Genomic DNA, 27637 nt, shown 5'->3' with positions numbered 1-27637 from the left:
TTGTGTTGCAGCGCACCAAATTCAAATCTAGGGGATAAGCACTGAAATCTCCAGTGCAGGAACTGTCTGGGGTTTGAGGGCATGTCTAACAGTGAAACTTCTGCATGGCAACCTTTACACTGGAGAGGTGAAAAGGCCAGTATAATGGACTGTATAATTTCTCCTTTCCTCTGCACAGTACTTCACCTTTCTCTCTCTCTCCTATTACTTTCTGTCTGGGGATCTCAATGCACTTTACAGTCCTTAATGAACCAAACCTCACAACCCACCAGTGCAGGTAGGTAGGTATCCCTATTTTACAGATGGAGAAACTGGATCATAGAGGGGTTAAGTAATTTGCCCAAGTCCTGTGGAGTAGCCACAAGACCATCCTTCCTGAAGTACATAAGAGCGGCCATACTGGATCAGACCAAAGGTCCATCTAGCCCAGAATCCTGTTTTCCAACAGTGGCCAATGCCAGGTGCCCCAGAGGGAATGAACAGAACAGGAATCATCAAGTGATCCATCCCCTGTCGCCTATTCCCAGCTTCTGGCAAACTGAGGCTAGGGACACCATCCCTGCCCATCCTGGCTAATAGCCATTGATGGACCTAACCTCTGTGAACTTATCTAGTTCTTTTTTGAACCCTGATTATAGTCTTGGCCTTCACAACATCCTCTGGCAAAGTTCCCTTCAGTGCAGTGAAGCGTAGACTGCGTAGGCTGTCGGTCCTTCATCAGTTAAGACTGAGCTGATCACAACACATCGTCCAATCTTCTCTCACTCTGGCCATCCTTCGCCATGCTTGTCCATATCTCCTTGTTAGGAAATCATCCCACCTCTTTGGAGGATGATTGCATGGCCATTTCAGTTCTTGCAGATACCACTCAGATATAGCTGCAGTCCATCTGATGTTACTGAGTCGGGCCACATGAAGCATCTGTTAAATATTCAGCACACCCATCACCCTTTCATTATTATTATTCGTTTGTGTTGTGGTAGCACCTAGGAGCCCTAGTCATGGTGCAGGACCCCACTGTGCTAGGTGCTGTACAAACACAGAACAAAAAGATGGTCCCTGCTCCAGACAGCCTACAATCGAAGTATAACACAAGGGACAATGGGTGGATACAGACACTGTAATGGGAGCATACAAGGTAACAATGAGACGGTATAGGTCTACATGCCCCATAGAGGTCTCAGCACATCAACAGCCTAACCGCTGTCAACTTTTTGGTAGGCCTCACAGTGAAGGAGAGTTTTCCAGAGGGAATTGAAAGAGGATAATGAGGTTGCTTTGGAGGTATTCACAGGGAGCTCCTCCCAAGCATGGGAAAAATCACAGTTTGGAAATGAAACACGTGGGCAAAGGAGGCTGGCCTCCTGGGCTGATCAGAGGCAGGAGTTGATTTCTCAGCCATGACTGAGAGATGATAGGTAGGTGGGGGCAGGCCATGAAGGGCCTTGAACGTGAAGGCAAGTAGCTTCTGTTTGATGGCGTAGAGCAGAGGGACCCATTGGAGGAATGCAAAGAGAGGAGTGACATGGCCAAAGCAATGGGCTAGGAGAATAACCTTTGCAGAAGCATTCAAGGCCAGCGAAAATAATGTTGCCGTAATTGAGGATGAAAGTCTGGATGGGTTTTAGCTGCCTGGATGGATAGTAAAGGCCAGATCTTGGGGATATTATGCAGGAAGAATCAGCAAGATTTAGTCATAATCTGAATGTGAGAGAGGTCTGAATTGACAGTGATGACCTGTTACGAGGTCATCGTTACCAGGTTACAAACCTGGGTGATGGGCAGGATGGAGGTGTGGTCTACAGTGATCAGGAAAGGAGGTAGCAGGGAGGGCTTGCGGGGGAAAGTTTGAGAGTTCTGTTTTAGCCTGGTTGAGCTGACATCTAGATAGATACAAGCAGATGTCAGAGAGACAGTCCGAGATTTCAGTCTGAACAGAAGGAGACAGGTCTGGGTCTGAGGGGCAGAACTGAGAGACAGCATGGAGATGGTGGTTGAATTTGTGTTTGCAAATGGAATACCCAGTGATAAGGTATAGAGGGAGAAGAGAAGGAGACTAAGGACAGAGCCCTGTGGACTTCTCACAGAAAGTTGGCGGGAGGATGAGGAGGATCCTTTGAAGGACTCATTGAAGGAGCAATTAAAGGGGTTGGAGGAGAACCAGATGGAGTCACAGAAGCCAAGGGCTTACAATAAACATTCTTTGGTTCCCAATGGTGGTCTTTCATACTACTACTAATAATAAAAGAGCCAAACTGGTGGTCTTGACTTTTAATAAGTTAAAAACAAGCAGAGAAAAAAAGCTTTTCAAGCCACCTTTGTCCATCACATAAAAGTAAAAGAGGGCACAAGTCCAATTTTTTTTCTAAATCCCTTGTAGGTCACCTCTAAGGGATAACAGCTATTTAGTTTGTACTGCAGCCTACTCACAGTAAATGGCTGCTGTTGATTAAAATCCACCTCAGTTTTACTTTGGTATTTTATGAATCTCAAAAGCTGTTAGTTTTGAGCAAGTGCTAGAGTTATACAGCCTATTGCTATATTGCAATAAAATTCTGGAATGTGCATTGCCTTTCTAGAACATTAGAGTCCAGAAAAACAAATGTTAAAGGCCTAGAAAATTCAGTATTAAATCTAAACTTACAAGATAAGAGCAGGTGTTAATGCAGTGACAAATCACTGCTTAGAATCAGAGACGTATGCTTGGGATAGATGGTAAAACAGTATTCAGCAACTGCTACGCCACCATCTGCCCTTCTTTGCCTGTAAAGTAGTCTGGCCACCTTGCGTGTGAATTTCTATACTTCCACAAGTTTGGGTTTCTTGCATATTTAATCTTGACTGTGAATTTCCTGGGTTTCTAAACCTGATCATGAAACGTGATATACACTCAAACCAATGATTCTTGCCTGCAACCTTAACTTCACCTCAGTGAAGATTTTGGTGAGGGGGGATAAAGGAACTAGTTTCAGCCACCTTACATGGCCTCCAGGAAAACCCTACTTATAAAATAGCAATTTGAGGAAGCTATAGCCATGAAGAGAGACATGCGTGTTCTTTATTTGATTAGCTGCAAAGCGAATTTGAGATCATTAGATTTTTATTTTATTTAGCACAATTCCAGCTTCGTAGTCGTCCAACCAGAGAAGTGTCTTCCTGGCTGGGGAGAAAGCACAGTCAGGGTTTGCATAAAGGCAGAGTCAGTGTGCAAGACCCTCTCCATTATCTGAATAGCAGGGGGGACATGGATTTTATTTGGATAATCAAGAGGGCAGGAGTCATTCAGAACAGGGTGCCCTCCCCCATGGCCAGGAGCTTGTCCTTGTCTTTCTTGCAGTCCTGGCCGGGGGTCTCTGCTCTATTATCTGAACCTCTGCATTCTCCGAATCCCTTCCTTGTCTCCCATGTATCTCATGCTGGAGGACAAGGAAGGGATTTGGATAGCGCAGAGGTTCGGCTAATTGGGTTTCAGATAAACGGGAACATATTGTAAATGATTGAGCAAATGCATTTAGATTTTCTGTAATGTCTTATTGTAAGACCACTTTGCAGACGGGGCTTTGTCCCTGAGCAGTCTCATCAGATGAACGTCTTCCTCTCCTGGTCTCAAAGCTAGAAATCTATAGTATGAGCACCTAGTGCCCAGTTTTGCAGGTAAATCAGGATTAGCATTCAAAGTGTTGCTTCTAACATTTGTGCCCCCTTGCAGGTGTCTCCACAGGGGTGAGTGTAATACCTTAAAACCACCCTAAAACATCTAGCAAATCCTTTCGCACACCATGAGCCCTGGAATGGGCATTTAAGGGCTTCCATACTCTATAAAGCAATATAATACTGTGGCTAGGAGAGCAGGAGAAAGATAAGTCTGGCCTCCGAAGTTGTAAATAGTGCCTGAAGAAGACAATGTGGGGCTATATTCTGTTTTCTTCTCTCTGTCTACAGTATTAACCTACATAATGTACAAACCTTTGGACTTTGATGCCTGTCTCTTGGCGAGCCAGAGGACTTGCTAGACAAACACCTGTCAGGGATGGTATACATAATACTTTGTCCTGCCATGAGTGCAGGGGACTCACTAGATGACCTCTCGAGGTCCATTCCAGCCCTACGATTCTGTTTCAGAATTTCCTTCCATTGGAAGCTTTGATGTTTTGCATTTCGCTGGCTGGTGGATTAGCTCCTTAATGTACATAGTTATTTTAATATGAGTTTGATTAAGTTCCCTATTAGGAGTGTGACCAGGGGCCATCATTACTCACTCACTCACCTGCAAGTACTTTCAAACATAACTGTATTATCCTTCTGTTCAGTGCATACTGGCAGGGAGGGCTGGACTAACACTTCTGGAGATGGAGTTAGCTACAAAAAGGGATGCTAGCAATGCAACTTCCTGGCACTTATCTGCCAGTATGTCTTAACCCTGCACAAGAGCGATCACCTCTACCATGGGGTTGGGAATGCACTTCAGCTTCTGCTTCTCTGCTGAGGTCTGAGCCAACTGTGATGTGGATTCGTATCCGCTGGGAGCTTTTTCTGAACCTGGCAGTTCCTCTCACACAAGTCACAGAACAGTAATTAGATGAGCTTAGGCTGGCTTCAAACTGAGCATGCTCAATAATAACAACTGATCCCCAGTCTGTGTGTAGGGTTTTAGTAACAGTAGATCTCAAAGCTCTTTACGAAAGGAGGCATGTTCCATTAGCTGCGGGTGAAATTTTCCCAAGGTGAATAGGAAGCAAATTGAGTCCTGGGTAATTATTGCCTAAGAAAATGTTCTCTAGCTTTCTGCTTTCTCCAGGATGCAGTGGTGTCTGGAGCGGGGGGCCCACAGATGCCCATGGCCCTGCCCCTGTGCCACACCTCCCTTTCTCCCCGAGCCCCCGCCCTCACACTGCCTCTTCTCCCTGAGCCCCGCTCACTCCTCTCTGTCCCCTGCCCCCCGTCGCTCACCCTTCTGGTCGGTAAAAAGTGGACGGGCATAGCCCTCCACCTTTAAAAGGAGCGGGAGCCTGGCCTCCTTGTCCCCTCTGTTCTGGCACCCCAAGTGGTATCAGATTTAAGACCTCATTTGAAAGGCAGTTTGCATTTCATACTTGCACTGACTTCAGTCATGGAGAAGCTTGCTACTTGCTATGCAGTCTTGCTGCCTTTGATGCCCATGTGTGTTGAGGAGTGAAGCTGAGCATCATTCAGGTAGCGTAGAGAATCCCAGCGTGCAAACTGTCACTGACTCATCTCCCCTGACTAAGCAGCTGACCAGACCTGCTCTGCTGGGGAGCACTCACACACCTCAGTTTCTGAGGGAAAACATCTGCTGCTTTCAAGTTCTTTAATTGTTACCTAATAATTTGCAACATATTGTTTAGTCCCTTTCATGGTTTGCTTCCCAGAAATGATTCCAAGTTTGAAATAATGGCACCAATCCATCTCCTGCAACAAGTGAAATAGATTGCACAGTGTATGTGCCATCCATTTTTTCAGGCAGTTTTGGTTTTGGCAGAGCAACTTTGTTACTAGAAGGGAGAGCTTTCACTGGACTTCCACCTCCCCAATGTTTCTGATTTGAACATATCTCTTCCATTTTCCTCCAAACTCAGTACATTGCTGGTAAGAAGGATAATTCATAGCCCCTACATTTGCAATGGTTTAGTTCTTGTCAGTCATCCGAGTGCCACAGGTTAGCACAATGAAGAGGTCAGCTGCTTCAACTAAAGCAAGCATCCACCCCAAATCTCAAACCTGGGAGGAACCTGAACTGTTTTTCACGTACAGTTTTGTTCTGAAAAGTATCAATATAAAAATGGCACCACTTAGCAGACCTGCTTCTGCATGTAGCGGGTCATATGGTCTCACTGTTTTTCCTCCTGCTGGCTATGCACTCTGGGCAAGTGAGCAAAACTCTCTTCTTCTTTGTGCATCTTCAACAGAATGGTTTGCTGAGTTTCAAGTGGCCACACTTATGCAGAATCCCTGAGAGCAGAAGTTGGCAGTGCTGCATGTTGGAAACCTTTATTACCGGTCCTGGGGTGTGAGAAGGAATGAACGCAGGTTGACTCTGAACCCAGGCACCATTTGCTGGGCTGGCAGTGGAGAAAAAAGTAAAACGACTTGTTTATTTGTAAACTGAGCTCCTCTCATAGTCAGTCACGAAGAGACAATGAACATCAAAGCCCACAAAGTGATTTTTTTTTAAGAGAGAGACTTTTCAGAGCAGTACCATGTTCAGAGAAGTTATTCCCCTCTCTGGCCCTGACAACCCCAATGACACTCCTGCCTTTTGACATCTATGTCTAAAACATTTCATTTAAAAAAACAATTAATGTTGCTAAGTAGCACAGGGTATTGAGCAAACACCTCATTTATAAAAACCCTGGCACTTAAAAGGAGGGAAATGAGTAGTTAAGGGCATCATAAATCTTGTGCTGCCCACATAATAAACATAAACACATTATTCACATCCAGTTCAAAAACATGCATATTTCACCTCAACACTAAAATCTGAACTCTCATCCTTGGATTGTTTTTTTGAATATGGATTGTGTCTGGTTACCCTGGTTGCAGTAAGACACTGTGATAGTTTCATTTGCATGAAGATAAGTGTCCAAAACTTTAGAGGTTTATATAAACCAGTCCCCAGCTTTGGGGTCTTTAGTAGGAAAGCACCTCAGCCCTGTTTCCTAATTTGTGTTTTGTATATGGTTGACTAAAAGCAAATAGGCAGAGAGGTGGCTGTAACCACGCCTAACTATTAAAATGCCTTGATTAAACCCCAAGCAAGCCCTTAGCCTGCATTTACCAAATCTTATTTAGAGCTAGAAAGAAAGCTCGTTGTCTATAAGAGCAGCACCAGAAATATATTATTTATAGGAAAAACTAAATTGCAGAAGTGGCTAGGGTTGCCAATTTTGGTTGGCCGTATTCCTGGAGGTTTCATCACATGACATAATCTTTAATTCAATATGAATCTTCAATTCCTAACAATCCTGGAGGGTTGGCAACCCTAGAAGTGGCTAATGCCATTGGCCCAGTAGCACAGGAACAAGCCTCAGTCATCGTGGCAGGTTTTTCGCCTTGATATTTTGCGGGGGGATTGAGGGAGTGGGTCTGACAGACATGGAGAGCTTTGGCGACAGCTAAAAGATTTTGATGCAGAAGAGAGGATGTGATGGCGTTGGTAATGTTGCCACTGGAAACAATTCTGTGCTCAGACATAGCTTCTTCCCCATTTTTAGAAAGCACCACTGCCCAGCATTGACTATCGTTCCAGTTCAGTTCTAATCTAGATGGAAATAAGATATCAGTTGGCCCAATTACATGCCTAATCCAAGGCCCAGGCCAAATCTCCTTGAAGTAAATGACAAAACTTCCCTTGATATCAGAGGGCAGGCCTGCACAACTCGTAAAGCGGTGAGGGCCACATTCCTCCAAAGAAAACAGCTAAGGGCCGAAACCTCCTGGCCCCGCAGAAACACTCCACCCCAGGGCTGCCCAGCCCTGCGGAAACAAACCCTCCTTCCCAGCGCCGCCCCACCAAAACAGCTGTGGGCCAAAAAGGAAGGTTGGGGGTGGACAGATGATACTTTATTTTAAATCAACCAGGGGCTCCCAGCTGAAGAGGTGGCTGGGAGCCCTCAGGGGCAAATTAAAGGGCCCGGGGCTCCAGCGGCTGGGGGAACCCGGCAGGGCTGGCTCTAGGTTTTTTGCTGCCCCAAGCAAAAAAAAATTTGGCTGCCCCCCGTCCCAGCCCTGGGCTCCCCCTGTACCCTGCTGCTGCCCCAGTCCTGGGCTCTCCCCCCACCCACACCCCCTGCTGCCCCAGCGCTGGGCTTCCCCCTTTCCTCCCCACCAGAGCCCTCCCCCCACCCCGTTGCTGCCCCAGCCCTGGGCTCCCCTCTACCAGTGCCTCCCCCCACACCTCCTGCTGCCCCAGCCCTGGGTCACTGGTAACTCGCTCCCAGGGTGGGTCATTCAGCAGGAATTTTGGATGTGCACAAAACACAGACAGGATTGGTTCCCATATGGTTACAGAGCTGCAGCAAAGTGGAACAATTTTCAGCTTGTGTGATTGGAGGATATCTGGATGCATATTATAAGACTATCGTCCATAAATGAGGAAAAGTTGAGGTGCCTTTATTATTCTTTTGTTCCACTCTTTCTTTCTATGAGGAATTTGCCAATGCAATATCACTGTCTTCCTTTTAAACAAACAAAAAGGCAATGGCTGTTGAAAATAGCAATTCCAGTCCTAATAAGCATTTCTTGCTCAATTTTATCCTACTTTTTCTACAGCAAGTTACAGTGGATCAGTATAGTTGATTTGGGAGAAATGAAGTAACAGCTGCCCAAACCGAGCTTGAGCACTCCTGAATTTTGAGGTGTTCAAATCTGGAAGGCAGGTGCTGGGGTGGGGGGAGGCTGTGGGCTCCGTGGGGGAGCATGGCAGCAACATGTCTGGAGCTGCATGGAGCCAGACACACTGATCTGAGTGGCACGGTAAGGGGGCTGGGGTGGGAGAAGGGGTAGGGGTTCCAGGGGCAGTCAAGGGACAGGGAGCAGGGGGTTGGATGGGGCAGAGGTTCGGAGGGGCAGTCAGGGGACAGGCAGCAGTTGGATAGGCATGGGAGTCCCAGGGGTTCATCAGGGGACAGATAGTGGGTGAGGTCATGAGGGGAAGTTGGGGGGATCTCAGAAGGGGGCAGTTGGGGACAAGGAGAAGGGAGGCTTAGATAGGAGCTGGGGTCCCAAGGGGAAGTTAGGGGCAGGGGTCTTGGGAGGGGTAATCGGGGGACAAGGAGCAGCGGCATTTAGATAGGGGGTGGGGTCCTGGGAGAGGGGTATCAGGGGACAAGGACCAGTGGTGTTAGAAAGGGGTGGGGGTCCTGGGGGGCAGTTAGGGCAGGGGTCCGTGGTGGGGGCAATCAGCGGTCGTGGGCCAGGATTCAAAGGGCTCTGGGCTCCCCGCGGCTGCGAGCAGCCCAGAGCCCTCTGACTCCCGGCCGCGGCTGGGATTTAAAGGGCTCTGGGCTGCCCACAGAGCGCCGTGTGTGGGGGATTCAGAATCCCCCCGCGGGCCCGCACAGTGAGACGCCGCAGGTCGTATGTTGTGCAGGCCTGTCAGAGGGTGTAGGATCAAGCCCGACAGTGAAATACAGCCCTGTGCAGAAAAGGCCAGCACAGGGCCTGCACACCACTTAGGACTAGATTTTTAAAGGTGTTTAGGCACCCAAAAATACAGATAGGTGCCTAGTGGGATTTTCAAAGGGGCTTGTCTGCATCTTTAGGTGACTAAATATCTGTAAAAATCTGGCCCTTAATGTGCTTTTTTTGAGGACTTAAATGGTGCACAGTGTGACAGGTTCCCCTCGGGGTGCCACCTGGAACTGCCAGAAGCTGGGAATGGGCAACAGGGGATGGATCACTAGTTGATTACCTGTTCTGTTCATTCCCTCTGGGGCACCTGGCATTGGCCACTGTCGGAAGACAGGATACTGGGCTAGATGGACCTTTGGTCTAACCCAGTTTGGCTATTCTTATGTTCTTACCACTGAGCCCTTTGACCCACCAGCCTGGACTCCCTCTCACACTGTGCTGCTGTGACAAGGTGCAAAGCCCTGCAGCCTGCACTTTCACCAGCATTCGCACAGGTAGGGACACACCCAGTTGCAGTTACATGCAGGGTCTCTAACCACCAGCGTCCCAGCCTGGGACCCCAGAGCAGTACCATCCTGCCTATGTCAAATCTCACCAGTATATGTGTGTAATAACCAGTTCACCTCTCAAGGGAGGGGGGCTCAGTGGTTTGAGCATTGGCCTGCTAAACCCAGGGTTGTGAGTTCAATCTTTGAGGGGGCCATTTAAGGATCTGGGACAAAAATTGGGGGGATTGGTCCTGCTTTGAGCAGGAGGTTGGACTAGATGACCTCCTGAGGTCCCTTCCAACCATAATATTCTGTGAATGCGAAGAGAACAATGCACACTTGTGGTAAGCAAGCAGAGATTTTCCCCAAGTACTCCAAAGCTCAGTGGTTTAGATTCAAACAAAACAAGTTTGTTAACTACAAAAGATAGATGTTAAGTGATAGCAAACAGATCAAAGCAGATTACCTAGCAAATAAACAAAAGACACAAACTAATCTTAATATATTAAATAGATTAGATATGAACTTCCCCAAATTCACTCTATTCCTCAGGTGTTTCCAGGAGTCTTCTTGTGTGGGGAGTGAAGAACCCCAGATGATGTCATTTCCTGCCTTATATAGCTTGAGCATATGGTGGGAACTCTTTGTTTAAAAAAACTTGGTTCCCAGACCAGTTTGTGGAAAAATACTGACATCCCAAGATGGAGTCCAGAATCATGTGGCCTGGTCACATGTCCTTGTAGAGTTATAGCAGCCATTGCTTACAGGCTGGCCAACACATCCACAGGAAGGTTAAGCTATTCCACAGCCCACTGTCTTTGTTGATGGGCCATCTGCCTTCTTCATTGTTGTACCTGTAAAGCTGGCTCTGGGTGTTTTCCAGAGTAAGACCATTTGAATTGCAGATCGCTAGTCAATAGTCATAACTTCAGATACAAAAATGATACATGCATACAAATAGGATAATCATATTTAGCAAATCATAACTTTTCCAATGACACCTCACAGGTCCCATCTTGCATAAAATACATCATCATTATGCTATAATCATATCATCATCATATCACTATGAAGACTATGGGGTGCAGTGTCACTCACGGTAGCTCTCTGTCCAGGGGTGAATTTCATCCTGCATTTGCTGCACTTTGCAAAAACTCGATACATTGACACAATAAGCAAGGGTGAAATGAAACTCTGGAAAACACCCTTAAACTGTCCCACAATGTCATCCAGCCCCAGACAGAGGCAATTCCCTCTGCTCAACTCCTTTGGTCAGCTCAGGTTTTGGAAGTGCTGTGGGCTCCTCCTAGAGGAAAGGGGTGCTATGTGCATGCAAGTTTTTATTCTTTGGAAGGAAATATCAAGCATAGATCCTGGGAGCTTCTGTGATATTTCAGTGTTAGATTGATATGGGATAGATTGCTGCTCTGATTCAGAGCCCAATGAATGACCTTCGGTCTCCCATATTGTGTCAATTGTTCGTACACGTGGATTAAAGTGTAGTTAACGGGGAGGACCATGCAAAGGTTGCCACTGTTGCTCTTGCGGAAGACACCTTTCATTCTGATCTGAAGAGAATGGAAAACTACTTTCAGTACTGGCAGCTCAAACTCAATCTAACAAAAACAGGGTTGTCAGCTTCCCAGCTCAGCAATTCTGAAGCTAAGAGGTTGCTGAATGTAAGCTTCTGCGGCAAGGCAATGGTCCACGATCCTAACCATGCCAGAGGATGTTGTGAAGGCCAAGACAACTAACAGGGTTCAAAAAAGAACTAGATAAATTCATGGAGGATAGGTGCGCCCCCATGCTATGGGTGTCCCTAGCCTCTGTTTGCCAGAATCTGGGAATAGGTGATGGGATGGATCACTTGATGATTACCTGTTCTATTCATTCCCTCTAGGGCACCTGGCACTGGCCACTGTTGGAAGACACGATATTGGGCTAGATGGACCTTTGGTCTGCCCTAGTATGGTTGTACTTATGTGTTGTTAGTAGCTTCCGGTGTGGTGCTCTGTTCTTGTTCGATGATGATAACAGTTGGCTGCGTGCGTGTTCCCTCTGTGTGCTGCCCCCGTTCTGCGCAGATAGCTGACACAGCAAACCCCGAGAGAACCCCCAAAGACCACAGACTCTAGTAAGGTACAAAGGAACCTGAGCTAGGTTTATTGTCAAACGAAGCACAGTAATAGTTTTCTATAGACTCTACAGGACATACTACAAATATGTGCCCCCTGACAATGGACACAGCTCAGTCAGTGGCGGGACTTTCCATTGCCCCCTAGGCTGGCCAAAGACGCGCACTCCGGGACCTGCTTTTATACAGTTACAGGACAGATTACTCATCCCTCCTGACGTATTGAGGTACAACCTCTTGGCTCATTAGGGTGCTGTCTCCCCTTTGATCATGTTGTTCCAGACATACAGATCTATCCATCATGCTGTCCTGTCTTTAAGATGCACTTGCCTGTTCCTTGTTATGTCTCTGGAGTGTCCTTGTATCAGGCTGTCCAGGTGCCATCTTGGCACAAGTTCCTCTTATTAGCCCTTATGTGTGAATGCACCTGCTTCTAACAACCCTCTTCTTGCCAATTTCTGTGAGTGAGGCCTGCCTCTGGCTCACAGCCCAGCTTTTGCTTAGCAATGCCTGGAAGTACTTTGGTTCAGGTTTCAGGCCTCAGACTAGGCCTCTGACACAAGAGTTTATATTTCAGGGCCTCATCTTACTACATTATGTTGTTCTACCTAGGAGTTGCTCTCGACCCCAGCCTTACCTAGCAACAACATCTGAAGCAGGTGAGCCATAAAACCAAGAGTCGCATCAATATCATCCAATAGCGAGCAGGTTCTAGTTGGGGTTGCGATGCTCGAACACTACAAATGACAACGCTGTCTTTAGTTTACTGTACAGTCCAGAACAGCACACTGTTTGTGGAAGAAGCTCGCACATGGACCTCTTCAATAAATGCAGCTGTGAGACTTGTAACCATTCCACCGTCCTGGCTTCCAGTCCTCACAAACATCCTTCCTCCAACCATCCAGCACGAGGTGGCTACGTTGTGCGAGTACAAGAAAACTCTCTCTGACCAAAAGCTCTTACTTCATGACAGCCTTGTTCACTTACCTTAAGTCCCACTAACTATTCTGGATATCTGGAGAAGCTCTTCCATCATCCACAAGACACCTGGCGAATGCAATGGGCAGGCTGTGACATAAACAAGCCCCTCATAGATAATCCCACTATCAAACTTCCTGGTGTCTTGCTCTGCCAAAGACAGTGGACGACCATTAACCGTATTAGGACGTCGCGTAGAAGCTGTGCGCACCTGATGCACACACAGAGAATCAAGGATTTGCCACAATGTGAATGGAGAGACCTCCAAACGATCAAACACACTGTGAACAAATGCCCCACAGTGCAAGGGTGCACTGTGCATCTCCTGAAGCCCTCAAATGGATTTCACACCTTTCTAATAACTTGTAAATGTTGCGATTTCCATATGAAAAAAGAATGAAATGGACTAAGTTTAAATGTGAATGAATCCAGCCAATAAGGCCTAAGCTTCACATACGATACAGGGTATCATGGCATATCCCCTCTTGAAATCACTAGCCAACTATGTTCTGTATTCCCCTCACATCTCAGTTATTATGAAAAGCCGGTCCCTCCATCTTAGAATGCTAGAACTGAATTAGCTGTCTGCTCTCTCAGCCTGTGGAATGCTGTAAACCTTATCTCTGGTTGATTAAATTGAATTCAATTCTGTAAGATGTAGTAATTATTTTACTTCTCCCACCAGCTAACATCAGCTTGGGGGTATTACGCTGGCCCGGCCCAGCAATGCAAACCAAGACACCTACTACTATGCTAATTTGTATTAGTTCAAATATTGTCACTGCTTCAAGTTGCCTGAAATAAAATTATTTAGATCAGTAACTATAGTGAAATTCTTATCCTTCATTAGGGGCTTAATCCAGAAGTCATTGACATGAGTGGGAAAACTCCCATTGACTGCATAGGACATTGGATCGGACCTTAACTGCTGATTAATGCTGTTCCTTTTTTCCAGCATCGTAAGCTATACCAAAGGGATGCCAAACCTTTTATTTTATAAATTAATGATTTAGTCTCTTTCAAATGAGAAACTCAAAGTTTTCTGCAAATAATAATAATGAATTAACCCTTCACAGCATCCCTATGGATGTTATCTCCATTTAAAACACAAGTAACCTGAGGTACAGATAGATGAAGGCCCAACTCTTCAAAAGCGGCATCTAATTTTGAGTGTCCCCATTTCTGGACATCCAGCATGAGACACCTACAGCCTGATTTTCAGAGATGCTGAGCACCCACAGTTCCTGCTGACTTCAGTTGGAGTCCAGGCCATCGACAATTTTAAGTATCCAATATTAGAGGCTGTTTTTAAAATGGAACTTTGCTGCTTTACACTAGGGAGACAGCCAGTAAGAGGAAGACATGACTCACTCTTGGTCAATTTGTCAGCTCTTCTGAAAATTTTGGCCACGTGTCCAGAGTAAATCCCGGACTGCCAAGCTCCTGCTCTAACCATTAGACATACTGGCTCAGACATCTCGGTGAAGCTATCCACCTGTGATCACACACACAGTAGCATCACTGCCTGTGCTACCAAGCACTCAGTATAATGTCGTAAGAGCCTTTAATAACTTGTCCCTCCTGCCATCCCTTTCTCTCACTCAGTTAAATGCACACCGTCTCCCCCATTAAGCACACCCTTGAGTTTCCATTGCAGATTTCTTGACGTCAGATACTGACGCAGCAAGGAGACCCCCTTCCAAGATTCTTGCTCTGAACAGGAAAATATGAACAAGCCACTTGAGTAAGTACAGCGGGGAGAGTTGAGATAAGCATTGTTTAGGCTTTGAATAACAAGCACCCCTTTTCTTTGGGACATAAGACATTTCTATTAGGGAAAATATGGCTCTAAAGAGAGACTGTGACAGCGACAGGGGTTTTAATAGGTCAATAGGAAAAGGATCATGAGTACAAATGATACATCTGCTTCATTGCCTGTCAGCATTCACACTCTCAGGTGGCCTATAATAGCTGTGCAGTCACGGAAAGTAGAATAGGGTTGAAATTGCTGAGGCTTGAGCATACTGGTGCTATTTCTCTTATTTAAAAAGAAAGAGGCAGCTCTGATCCAGTTGGCTTCACACTCTGCTGCTGCTGTTTGGACAGTTTAATTCATAAGCAATAACTAACCTTCCAGTGAAGCCTCCCAGCTCCTCCTGGTAGATAGCTACCCTCCCCATTCCACAGAAGGAAACTGAGGCTACGTCTTCACTACCCGCCGTATCGGCGGGTAGCAATCGATTTTTCAGGGATCGATATATCGCGTCTCATCTAGACGCGATATATCGATCCCCGAACGCGCTCCTATCGATTCCGGAACTCCACCACCACGAACGGCGGTGGCGGAGTCGACATGGAGAGCCCCGGACATCGATCCCGCGCCGTGAGGACGGGTAAGTGATCGATATAAGATACTTCGACTTCAGCTACGTTATTCACGTAGCTGAAGTTGCGTATCTTATATTGATTTTCCCCCTTAGTGTAGACCAGCCCTGAATTGCAGAGAAGTTGGTTTGGCTGCCAGCGCTCACGGGCCTCAAGACGACAAAGTCTGGGAAGAGTCCATCTGCGGACTAGGCTGTCTCCATGGTCTGGGAGTGTTGCACAGCAAACGGGCTCGTTGTCTGGTGGAAAAGGAGGGAGCAGCGTGCCAGCTCTGTCCACAGAGCACCCCATTCCAAATGCTTCACCCCGAGGTGTAAATCTCCCTCCTGTGCCGCGTGCATCTAGTCTAGTAGTTTCTCGTCTTTGGTCTGTTGGCCACTTGCTCATAGTCTGCGGAGACCTGGCTTTGCTGCTTGCTTTGCTGCTCCTACAGCCTCCAAGCTCTTCGCTGTAGAGAGTGCCTGGGCCTATAAGAGGAGCTTGCAACAAGAAGGCAGCTCAGCTGCCTCCATTAAAGGCCACTATTGAGTAAGTGGAAGAGGAGAGGAAACAGTAGCTGCATGGGGTCAGTGTCCCCATCAGAAGGGAAATGTCCAGGGGAGCAGGACAGAAAAGGGACCACAGGGGCGGGTAGCATGTGCAGGGGAGTAAGAGGGAAGGGATCCACATGAATGCGTCAGTGCGAGTAATTGCATACTTCCCACTTACATTCCCCCTGCAGTTTCAACTGAATGTGGTTTGCTGCTTCACTTCCTGTCCTAAATTCTTGAGTAATGTTGCTGGGCACACTTAAGCAGCTATAGTGTTGTGCTCAAGTGTGAGTGCTTCCAAGGAATGAGCTTTGAACTCAGTTTCTTTGTAGAGTGCTTTGGGATGAAATATGTTCTATATAAAGTGGACTCAGATCAGAAGACCTGGATTCTGTTCCTGACTGTGTGCCTGCTGGGTGACCTCTGGCAGGTCACGTCGCTGCTCCGTGCCTCAGTTTCCCCCTGTAAAATGGGGATAATGATACTGACCTCCACTGTAAAGTGCTGTGTAAGATCTGGGTTGTATTTGTATTATTTTTGGGAAGCGTTTGTACAGCACCTAGTGCAATGAGATCTTGGTCCATGACTTGTGCTCCCAGGCACTGCCACAAAACAAAATAATATAGATTCAAATAATCTTGGGCCAAATTCTGTGTTGGTGTAAATGGGGGACACTCCGTAGAAGTCAGTGAAGTTGCATCCATTCACATCAGCATAGAATTTAGCTTGTTCGGTGCATGGAGGTGAAAAACACCTGCACACACACATCTTTCCTTTCCACACATCCTTCCTTCTCTTCGGTTTGCATAACTGCAAATATTCTTTGGCCATGAATATTATCCAGACCGTTATTACACCCAGCTGCCATATTTGGCACTGACCTTCTCCATAGCTATGCTATCTGCTGTGCAATGTAGCATTTCCTTTTATTTGTTCTAATTAACAGGAGGTAATTTGCAAGGGGCCCCGAGCAACCTTTTAGTGATGGCTGATCAATTCTTCAGACCAGAATTAATTACCAACATCAGTTACGTCTTTCAGTGCAGTTGGTGAATGTTTATAAACACCCCACGCTGACTTTCCTTCATCACACATTAATTAGGATACCTCAAAGCCTTTGAGCAAAAACTGATCCATCAGCTATTTATGACAGTCACCTGGGCAAGATGTGAGTTGGTGAGAGAGGTGAAATGCTTTGGATGCCATTTCCAATCCCCTGAGCCTACCACCCTCACCGAGCCTCATTACCATTATAACGATTATTATTCAGTTCCCATTAAGCACTGTACATGACCTCCTCTAGCCAGTCCTTGCAACCTGAGCAAAACCCCACAGTATATTGGTCTTCTTGCTACTGTTTATAGCCACCTGTTCTTGAACAATTCTCTAGATTTATAAAATATCTACAGACATGTCATTTGGAGAGTTTAACACCTTTTTTTATAGAAATTGCACTGAATGAAATTCACCCTTTTGCAGAGATCCAGTGTAAGGTCTGTATGGAATTTCAATCCCATATAAGCATTCCAGTAGTAGCAGTGTGTAGGCCAGGGGTCGGCAACCTTTCAGAAGTGCTGGGCCGAGTCTTCATTTATTCACTCTAATTTAAGGTTTTGCGTGCCAGTAACACATTTTCACATTTTTAGAAGATCACTTTCTAGAAGTCTATAATATATAACTAAACTATTGTTGTATGTAAAATAAGATTTTTAAAATGTTTAAGAAGCTTCTTTTAAAATTAAATTAAAATGCAGAGCCCCTGGACCGGTGGTCAGGACCTGGGCAGTGTGAGTGCCACTGAAAATCAGCTTGCATGCCGCCTTCGGCACGCGTGCCATAGGTTGCCTACCCCTGGTGTAGGCCATGATCGGGTTGTCTATCATGTCCCCCCTTAGTCTTCTCTTTTCCAAGCTGAAGAGTCCTAGCCTCTTTAATCTTTCCTCGTATGGGACCCTCTCACAATGAGCATGGCGGGTTGTTAGAATGCCTTAAACCATTGGCAAGTAGTAATGTCCACCTACTTCTCCAATCACTCAGTAATGTTCCTAGATGTAATGGGAGGAAAGTCAGGGGAAGAGCACCTTTTCTTAGATGGAGATTTGCTACATTTTGGAACATATAACTAATACTCTTTTGTGCAATAAAATGTTCCCTGATCTTGACCAGAAATAAAAGCAGCACTCATATTAGAAGTCTCTTTGCTTCTGGAAGCAGGAGGCCTTCAGAGAGTGGGATATTGAATGCCTGGCAGCCTTTTATATTTTCATTCAGTTAAAAAATACATGTAGGATAAGTTGTTACGGAAGTTGGTTCACACTTGGAGGAGAATGAAGACTGGGGAATTTGGACTAGTGAGTTTGTGAAGCTCAGAGGCCTTTATTCTTCTAAGGTGTCTTTGATTAAAACCTGAAGCCAAAGCACAATATGAATGTTCAAATTTCATCCCCCTTGAATCCAGCCTATATTGTTAAGGGAGTACATTGTCTCAAATGGCTGGATTCTGGAAGTTGCAATGTGCTTTCAACTTCAACGTTGAAGTCAAAGGACCAGATTCCAATTCTAATGCCCTCTTCATATTCAAATAGGGTCTTGATTCAAGGAAGTACGTATGCGCATGATTTAAAGCTACATGCTTGGCTGATAGACATGTGCTGAAGTGCCAGATCGGTGCCTAGTACCTTGTACCACAAGTAGTCCCATTGAAGTCGGTGAGACCATGTATGGAGTTAAGCACTATTCAGTATGAGTAAGGGGCAGTACAAACTGGTCCTAAGGGACTTGAGGGCATTCAGGGTCTGATTCTGCACCCATCAATGGAAGCTTTTGACTTCAATGAGAGCGGAATCCCGGCCTCAAGGTGCCCAGCCCCTTATAGGATTGGCCTCAGCATTACCAAGCCATGACTCTAATACCGTGTGACATTTCCACAACACCTCTCAATCCAAAGGATCCGGTTTCACAAACTAGTATGAACTAGCTAGCACCACTGAAGGTATGTCTGCACTGCAATCAGATGGGTCCTGCATCTTGGCAGGGGGTTAGACTAGATGACCTTTGCAGTCCCTTTTAATCCCAGGAGTCTATGATTCTACACCCAAGCTAGCTTTGATCTAGCTAGCTCAAATAACGATAGCAGCAGTGTCACAGCACCGCATGCTGGCACCACTTCACTTGCTCTCATTGTTTGAGCTTGCTGCATCTCAAAGCTAGCTCAGGTATGTCTACACCTGCTGCAGTCACACCTCTGCCTGCAGTGTAGACATACCCTCAGATGCAGCCACCTCTGGGGTGGGGAACAAAAACCACCCAACACACGGGACAGCAGTGAGGGAAGGGGAAACTTTGACCAAGAGCAACACTATAAACGCCGGCTGTTACAAAAGTTGCCGTGAGATCTCTAATGTCTACATCGGGAAGACAGGGCCCATCCCCATAATAATAAAGATAGCACACAATTTTGAGGAGCTAGATATTTGAGGCCTTAAAATGAGAAACAATGGGGATGATTTTCACTTTACTGAAAGGGTCAGAATATCGTTGTCCCTTTGGACTGCGCGCTGCAACTTAGAAAAACACAAAATACTGCATGAAAATATCCTGCAGTCTTATCAGTTTCAAACACAAATGAATAATGATGCCACATAATTATTTTTCAACTAAATTGAGCCTCCTTTGCTGTATGTAGCTCTCCTTAATGCGAGTGGTTGTGCCAAGATGAATTTGGTATGCAGCTGGGTAGAGCTGGAATATTTCATTGTCTGGGACAGACTTACGTGGTTGTGTGTGCCAAGTATTTATAGATTTATTACATCTTTCATACTCTTGAAGAAAAGGGTCCAATTCCCACAGTAGGTCCATGATCCTGAGGAGAAAAAATACCTAGAGATTAACTGAGAGCTTTTCAGTTAATCAGTCTGAGGCAGCTCCTTGCACATGTACCTTTTATTCCTCTGCACGTTTACACATAACGTAACACAGGCATCTTAAAGCAAGCACTTTCCATGCCACCTCCCTCTTCAGTTCAGCTCACCTTCTGAGCTTCCCCTTGCTGCCTGTTGTTTCTACTTATACCCTCCCACATGCATCAGTAGCCCAGAATTACCACCCAGCTGCTTATAATCCCCCAACAGAAAGTGTTTAATTGCTCGCAGCTGAGCCTGTAGCCATCTTCACCGTGCAGCACTGGCAGTGATCAGGAGGCTGTTGCTAGCAATCTGTCACATGCACAATGCACCAGGTGCTTGGTCCCCTGTTCCCCAGCCTGGGAGCTAGTATATCACGTTGCTGTCTAGTGACACGCCTGCCTCCCCATTGTTTGGGCTTCGGAGGTGACTGTGCTCACGTGATCTGAGGGAGGAATGTCACAACTCTAGGTGTGTGAAAGTGCTGGTGGAGTGGAAGGTAATGAGCATGCTCCATCAAATCACATGGCTGTTGGGAAGGTCTGTGTGGGTCTGCTCTCCCTGCATGTCAGCAGTGGGTTTTGCCTTCCTCTCTTTACTTCCCTGGTTATCATAAAACATTTTTCAGGAGGGTGGATTTAATGAGTCAACAATGCAATCTTGTGAAAAAGACTAATATTATTCTAGAGTGCATTAATAGGAGTGTCGTATGTAAGACACAGGAGGAAAGATGTGGCAAATTAGAGAGAGTCCAGAGGAAAGCAACAAAAATGATAAAAGGTTTAAAAAACCTGACCTACGAGGAATGGTTAAAAAACCTGAGCTTGTTTAGTCTTGAGAAAAAAAGACTTGGAGATGGCGGGGGGGACCTGATAACAGTCTTCAAATATATTAAGGGCTGTTATAAAGAGGATGGAGATCAATTGTTCCCCTTGTCTGCTGATGGTAGGACAAGGAGTTATGGATATAATCTGCAGCAAGGGAGATTGAGGTTAGACAGTAGGGAAAACTCAAACTCTAAGGTAGTTAAGCTCTGGAACAGGCTTCCAAGGGAGGTGGTGGAATCCCCATCATTGGAGGTTTTTAAGACCAGGTTGAACAAACACCTGACAGAGATACTCTAGGTTTACTTGGTCCTGCCTCAGTGCAGGGGTTTGACTTGATGACTTATCAAGGTCCCTTCCAGCCCGACATTCCTATGATTCGATTATATTCTAATGTGGGCACCTTCAATCTCTCCTGGTAGTTTAACAGCACTGGAGCCTGAATTCCTCTGCTGATTCCAGGACAGCATGGTCTAATGGACTTAAGTACAGGAGTGGAAGTCAGAAACATGTGAGATCTCATCCTGGTTTTGCCATTGAAGTATCAGGTGCCCTTGTGCAAATCACTTAAGCTCTTGCTAAGGACAGCCTGGCCCTTCGTTTACACAGTGATGCACACTCTCATATAAAAGCAGCAAGGAGTCTTGTGGCACCTTATAGACTAACAGACGTTTGGGAGCATGAGCTTTCGTGGGTGAATACCCACTTCGTCGGATGCATGCTCATGCTCCCAAACGTCTGTTAGTCTATAAGGTGCCATAAGACTCTTAGTCTGGATCTGTAAAAGCAGCAAACACGGCTACCCCTCGGATACTTGACTCTCATATAAGAACCTGAATATATCTAACAAGTGGCATTAGATTTTTGAAATGCAAGTCTTAAACCTTTTTCTTAGTGAACATAATAAGAACATAAGAAAGGCCGTACCGCGTCAGACCAAAGGTCCATCTAGCCCAGTATCCGTCTACCAACAGTGGCCAATGCCAGGTGCCCCAGAGGGAGTGAATCTAACAGGCAATGATCAAGTGATCTCTCTCCTGCCATCCATCTCCATCCTCTGACGAACAGAGGCTAGGGACACCATTCTTACCCATTCTGGCTAATAGCCATTTATGGACTTAGCCACCAGGAATTTATCCAGTCCCCTTTTAAACATTGTTATAGTCCTAGCCTTCACAACCTCCTCAGGTATGGAGTTCCACAAGTTGACTGTGCGCTGCGTGAAGAAGAACTTCCTTTTATTTGTTTTAAACCTGCTGCCTATTAATTTCATTTGGTGACCCCTAGTTCTTGTATTATGGGAATAAGTAAATAACTTTTCCTTATCCACTTTCTCAACATCACTCATGATTTTATATACCTCTATCATGTCCCCCTTTAGTCTTCTCTTTTCCAAGCTGAAGAGTCCTAGCCTCTTTAATCTTTCCTCGTATGGGACCCTCTCTAAACCCCTAATCATTTTAGTTGCCCTTTTCTGAACCTTTTCTAGTGCTAGAATATCTTTTTTGAGGTGAGGAGACCACATCTGTACACAGTATTCGAGATGTGGGCGTACCATGGATTTATATAAGGGCAATACTATATTCTCAGTCTTATTCTCTATCCCCTTTTTAATGATTCCTAACATCCTGTTTGCTTTTTTTGACCGCCTCTGCACACTGCGTGGACATCTTCAGAGAACTATCCATGATGACGCTCTGGAGAGCACTGCCTACTGTTTTAGAGCATGATGTTCCTTTTTGTTTGTGACCTGAGTTTGCAATTGTCCCAGCAGTGTGCATAGCAGCAGTAATAAATACACGATGAAATAAAGTGTTTTGAATTTCTAAGCTGGCTATCAGATTCAACCAGAAGTCTTCCTGCTTTGCTTATTTCTTTCTGCTTCAATTCTATGGCAGAAGAATTCGTTGAACCTTAGAAGTTCTGTATATCCCATTGCACAATTTCTGGGTTGTAAATAGTGTTGGGAGGTTAATGTATTCCACATGCCTTTAGTGATGCATGATTCTTGAAAGAATAGCATGAGGACACATTACTATCTATTTTAGTAATGAATTGTTTTCAAAGCCACAGGGCACAAAACAAACTTATTAGAAGATCATTTGAGCTGCAAGATATGTTGATTTCAAGCCATCTGGATAGCTAAATGATGTGAAGTGTTTTGAAGATTCTGATATTCACTTTACTTTCCATTTCTGTGGTTTTATTTTCTAACAAATAATATGAATAAAACCTTAGTATTTCATTTATATTGGGGTGGCCAAACCACAGCTCGCAAGCCACATGCGTCTCTTTTAGAGTTAGTGCGACTCGCAGAACCTTCTAAACCTCCCCATTCTCCACCTACCATACTGGGAGTGGGGAGCTCAGGACCTCTGCCTTGCAGCGGGGTGGTGGGATAGGGCCTTCTGCCCAGTGGAGAGGGGGTTCTCGAGGCTTCAGGCCCATGGGGCACGTCTGCTGTGGCTTGGGATTTCATTAGGATCTGGGCCAAGCCCCGGCAGCACCTCTTGAGGGGCTGAAGCCCTGAGCCCTAGGATAAGAACGCCTGTATTGGGTCAGACGAAAGGTCCATCTACCCCAGTATCCTGTCTTCCAACAGTGGCCAACGCCAGGTGCCCCAGAGGGAATGAACAGAACAGGTAATCATCAAGTGATCCATCCCCTGTCGCCCATTCCCAGCGTCTGGCAAAGTATCTCGTGCAGGTGTGCCCCTGCTCTCCAACTTCTGAAGATTGTCATATGTGGCTTGGAGAGTCAGTAAGTTTGGCCACCCCTGATTTATATAATGCCTTTCAAACACAAGAATCTCTAATAATAATACATCTAAGGTTGGGCATTTGATGGATCTAACAATAATTGGTCAATTGACTGGCCAAATATTGTCGAAAGGTGGTCAAATATTTTCAAGCACTAATTTATTTGAACTGTGACCACAGAAACAAATCAGTAAAAAAACCTCGGGGCAGTCTTACCGGAATATTTGACAGTATTTGACTGCCAGTTGATATTTGACCAGCTTGCCACGCCTAACTTTGCACTCTGTAGCACCTCTCTAAGGATGATGATAACATACTGTTCAAGTGCCAGCAACGTGCTCTGTGGTATAAAAACAGGAAACACAGGGATGGCCCCTGTCCTAAAGAGCTTCCACTGTAAGATAGACATAAAATAGACAGTATGCTCGGCGAAGCCCTGAGGATGGAACAACTGGGACTCTTAAAACAATTATTGTACTTTTAATGATCAAAGGGTGTGCTTGCCACTGTGAGTTTGATCCTGGTCTCTGTCAGGGGTGGTTCTAGGTATTTTGCCGCCCCAATCACAGCAGGCATGCTGCCTTCGGCGGCTTGCCTGCGGGAGGTCCCCGGTCCCGCGGATTCGGTGGCACACCTGCGGGAGGTCCGACGAAGCCACAGGACCAGCGGACCCTCCGCAGGCATGCCACCGAAGGCAACCTGCCTGCCGCCCTTGCGGCGACTGGCAGAGCGCCCCCCATGGCTTGCTGCCCCAGGCACGTGCTTGGCGTGCTGGTGCCTGAAGCCGCCCCTGGTCTCTGTTATACAGCCTCCCAGCTCCCTTACTATCGTAACCTGTGAATAACGGAAGACCCCTGCACATACTAGATGATTGCTGCTTACTCTGAGCCATTGCGTAGAAGCCTTTGTTGTTACAGCTTTAGATTGGGTAGGGTCAAATACTAGCAACTTCCATACCAGCAATGTTTATCGCATGAGAAACACTGTCATATGTGCTGGGTGTCCCACAAACAGATCCCATCACTGGGCAAGTCATTCTAATGATCAGTTTTAATAAAAGATGTTGCATAGCGTGTTATTCATAAAATAACGCAGCAGCAATGGATGGCTGAAACTAGACCCGACAAAGAGCATGCTGTGGGGAACAATCCTGAACTGTTAGGGGAATGCGCTACGTGCCCTAATTGGTCATAGCCTTCTCTTATTTCGGTGATTGATTGAACAACTGTAAAGTAAAACTAGACATCTATAGGCTCCATAAGTATTAGTGTTCCATGGGAAGTGCAAAATTGTGGGTGAGTCTCAGAGGCCAAGTCAACTTCAAACATAATTTTCGGATCACCTGCACAGACCATTAGCATGAATGGAAGAGCTTCCTTTCTTTTTCCAAAGACAAATGAATAAATCAAATGTTGTTAATGTTTATCTGTTCACTGGAGACCACTGATTTGATTAGTTATTTCCCCATAGTCAATTTGCTGTTAAGTCTGTCTGCAAATTGTGTAGCCTCTTGTTGGCAAACTCATTTTCCATATTACTTAATGGAAAAACTGTTGTGTAATTTAAAGTGCATTACACCCAGGCCTATTTATCCCCATTTGTCTCTTCCTTTTAACATTCTCAGTTTCCAGACAATTTCACAGATTGATTAGGACTCAAATAAATCATTAGTATAATTTTTCAGCTCTAAAAACAATATGCCACAATAATGTGTTAGACTCGAGTTAATAAATGTGGCAGATGCAGTTTGGTTACTTCCTGATTTACACTTCAGTGTCCTTTAAGCAATGTTAGAAGAAAACGTTTGCTAATAGCATTCGCAAAATGATAGGGAAAGCCCTGCAGCCGTCAAATTAGGTTATCTTAAACCATAGGATTATATAGCTTTAATCTTACACAAAGCTCCTACACCATGGCATGAAGTTAATTGCTTGGGAGAATAAACTCCATGTAACTTAGTAACATATTCCTCTTAATGCATCACCCCAGCTGGTAGGTGTGCTCTTTCTGCACGGTATCTCAGTGCAGTTTTGGTCATTCAGAACTTAAAAAACAATTAATCACCTACAGAGGCCTATATAGAGGGCAAGTCAACCCCTTCCTCCCACCACAAACTTCGAAAAAGTTCGATTCAATTCAAAACATTGTGTTCCTGTCTGCGCACTAGACTCATTGCCCTGTCTGTTCCCATCACATGACTCTAATAGCTGCACAGTAGTACATCATGAGAGTGACCTACTCTTGGGTGATAGCGCTGCATAAACAGCAAAAGGTCTCAAGGGATTGTCCTCGCTCCTTTGTTTCAAACATCCAAGCGCATGAGCATGTGGCAAGTCTGCACAGCAACTTAGGACTGGTCTACTGGTTATACTGCAAGTGTGATTTTCAAACATAAATAGCCAAACAATGCATTCAAATTCTATATTGGAATTCTCACTTGGCACTTGATTGTGTCAGTGCCTGTGTAATGTGATTTGAGCATCTAAATATGGATCCCGAAGTCCTTAAGGCACTTGTATTTCCAAATTGAGCCCATCTGGCTCAAAACAATGAGTCACAGGCAAAGACTGCCTAGCCTTCTGAGAGAAGGCTTCACTGCTTAAGAGCACTTCTTAGTCTCTTCTGTTTCACAGCAAGATGTTTCAGATTGAATTGTTTCTAGCCAGGAGAATGGATCTGGAAGAACTAAAAGAAACACGAGGTTTCAGAGCAAAAGATAATGAACAAGGTGTGTCTACTGTGGTTGGGTTTCCAATTTTGCAAACCCAAGAGTTTGGACAATGTTCAGATTAGCATCTTAACTTTAGATTGCTTGTCCAAACCAAGCCAAAGCATCTGAGCTATGCCCACCAGTCATCATTATTGTTCATCATAGTCCGTCATTCCACTGTACTTGGATTCTTAATACCATATTCAGCTCACATGTCAGTGGCCGTCTCTACTGAAGTCAATGCAGTTGTGCCCATGGGCACCAGAGATTGAAATTGGCCCAAAACTTTTTTCTTCCAAGGAAACTGCCATCCTCTGAAATCTGAGTAATTGAGGGGTTAATACCAAATAAGCCACATGCCGGATTTTGCTGGAACGCCTGATGTGCCAAATGAGCCAAGGAAACCTCTGATTATTACTGTTATCATCGTCTGTTCTGTAAATAGTGTCTTGTACCTGTTTTTACCCTACTAAATTATCTCCCTAGCGTTTTGCTCATAATCACCACTGTTGTGCTGTTTATAAGAAAATGTCAGGTGAACGCAAAGAGATACTTTAAATCTTGTGCTAATGAAATACGTTTTTTTGCCTGAAATGCTTTATGATTTTGTTTCTCTGCATGGCAGCATATAAATAACACGCCGAACCACCTCTTTCCTTCTGGCATGATAACGTTTTTAGCAAAAAATTGAATAATTTGCCACTCTTCCCATAATGTGCACTGTGGCTGTACAATACTGTGATTTCAGACCTAACTGTAATCTGGTTAGCAAGGCACTAGTGTTATAATTAATGAGATAAAGCCATTTAAGAGTGTGATATAAATGAGGCCATTATTCTAGCTGAGAATTTAATGGAAACTTGGTTTTTGTAATTTTGTATTAAACGGTTTGCATTGTTTCTTCATTTGTTGTGTGGTGGTGACCAGAGAAACTGAGCTGATAGCTGAAAGGCTAAGGGCCTTGCTTGGAGCAGAGGGATGGCCCAGTGGTTAGGGCTCTAGCCTGGGACTTGGGAGACCAGGGGTCAAGCATTTGCCCTACTGAAGATTTTGTGTGTTATGCTGGGCCCATCATTTATTCTCTCGCCTGTAGAGAGGGCAGTTCTACTACCCTCAATCTCAGAGGGGTGCATGAGAATAAATATGTAAAAGATTGGGCAGTAACGGGGGCCATATAAGTACCTAAAACAGATCAATTCTGAGTATCAAGGCTGGGCCTTAAACCTGAAAGAATGGAGAAATTAGTGCCTCAGAAGAACTGAGCACCCAAACATCACGCCACAGTTAATGGGAGCTGAAAATCAGGCTACCATTAACTCAGGAGGTTGCTAACTAAGGGATGCAAATCCAGTTCTGATCTACATCACTCATTCATATCCATCCCAGATCAGCAGCAAAGACAAGCCTATATGATGGCTCTTGTTTGAGCCACATGAAATGGCTGGTGCCTCAGTTCCATTTCTAATAAATGGGACTTGTCCCCCTGCTGGCAACCTCAGCAGGGAGGCCAAAGACTGAATAGACCATTGAAGCGGAACCTTTTTTCTAGAGCCAGAATAACAAAAATTAGTAGGTTGTTGTGGAGGAACGTATGCTGCCACTGCTTGGGCTACTAATCAAGGGAGAACTTCACTCTTCAGGGACCCCAGTTCAGTAATTTGCATTCATCCAAGAATCTCAAAGAAGTCCTTTTCAAGCATTAACCATGTATTTCTGCTAACACTCCTGCCTCTCCTCTCTGTACAAATGGGCAAACGGAGGCAGAGAGTGGGGGAAT

At 45.3% G+C, this 27637-nt stretch overlaps 1 protein-coding gene and 1 long non-coding RNA gene across 11 annotated transcripts in view; one reads left to right on the top strand and one right to left on the bottom strand.

Moving 5' to 3' along the window:
* LOC120397400 (tetraspanin-15-like) overlaps positions 1-27637 on the top strand; it is a 248840-nt gene that overhangs the window by 219389 nt on the left and 1814 nt on the right. The window contains exon 8 of one of the 10 annotated variants that reach the window (XM_039523174.1): positions 12385-13484. The exons of the other annotated variants lie outside the window; for them this stretch is intronic. Within the exon in view, the coding sequence (XP_039379108.1) occupies positions 12385-12426 (42 nt within the window). The 3' untranslated portion in view covers positions 12427-13484. Of the gene's footprint in view, positions 1-12384; positions 13485-27637 lie in introns of those variants that run through there. 10 annotated transcript variants of the gene reach the window in all.
* On the bottom strand, positions 19226-25507 carry LOC120397405. The gene is made up of 3 exons (XR_005593778.1): positions 25390-25507; positions 23367-23490; positions 19226-19527 (listed from the first exon to the last, which is right to left on the bottom strand). It is a non-coding gene; the product is annotated as an uncharacterized LOC120397405 (long non-coding RNA).

The sequence above is a fragment of the Mauremys reevesii genome, linkage group 2 (genome assembly GCF_016161935.1).
Source record: "Mauremys reevesii isolate NIE-2019 linkage group 2, ASM1616193v1, whole genome shotgun sequence".
Taxonomy (NCBI): domain Eukaryota; kingdom Metazoa; phylum Chordata; order Testudines; family Geoemydidae; genus Mauremys; species Mauremys reevesii.
This window is presented reverse-complemented; position numbering and strand designations above follow the sequence as displayed.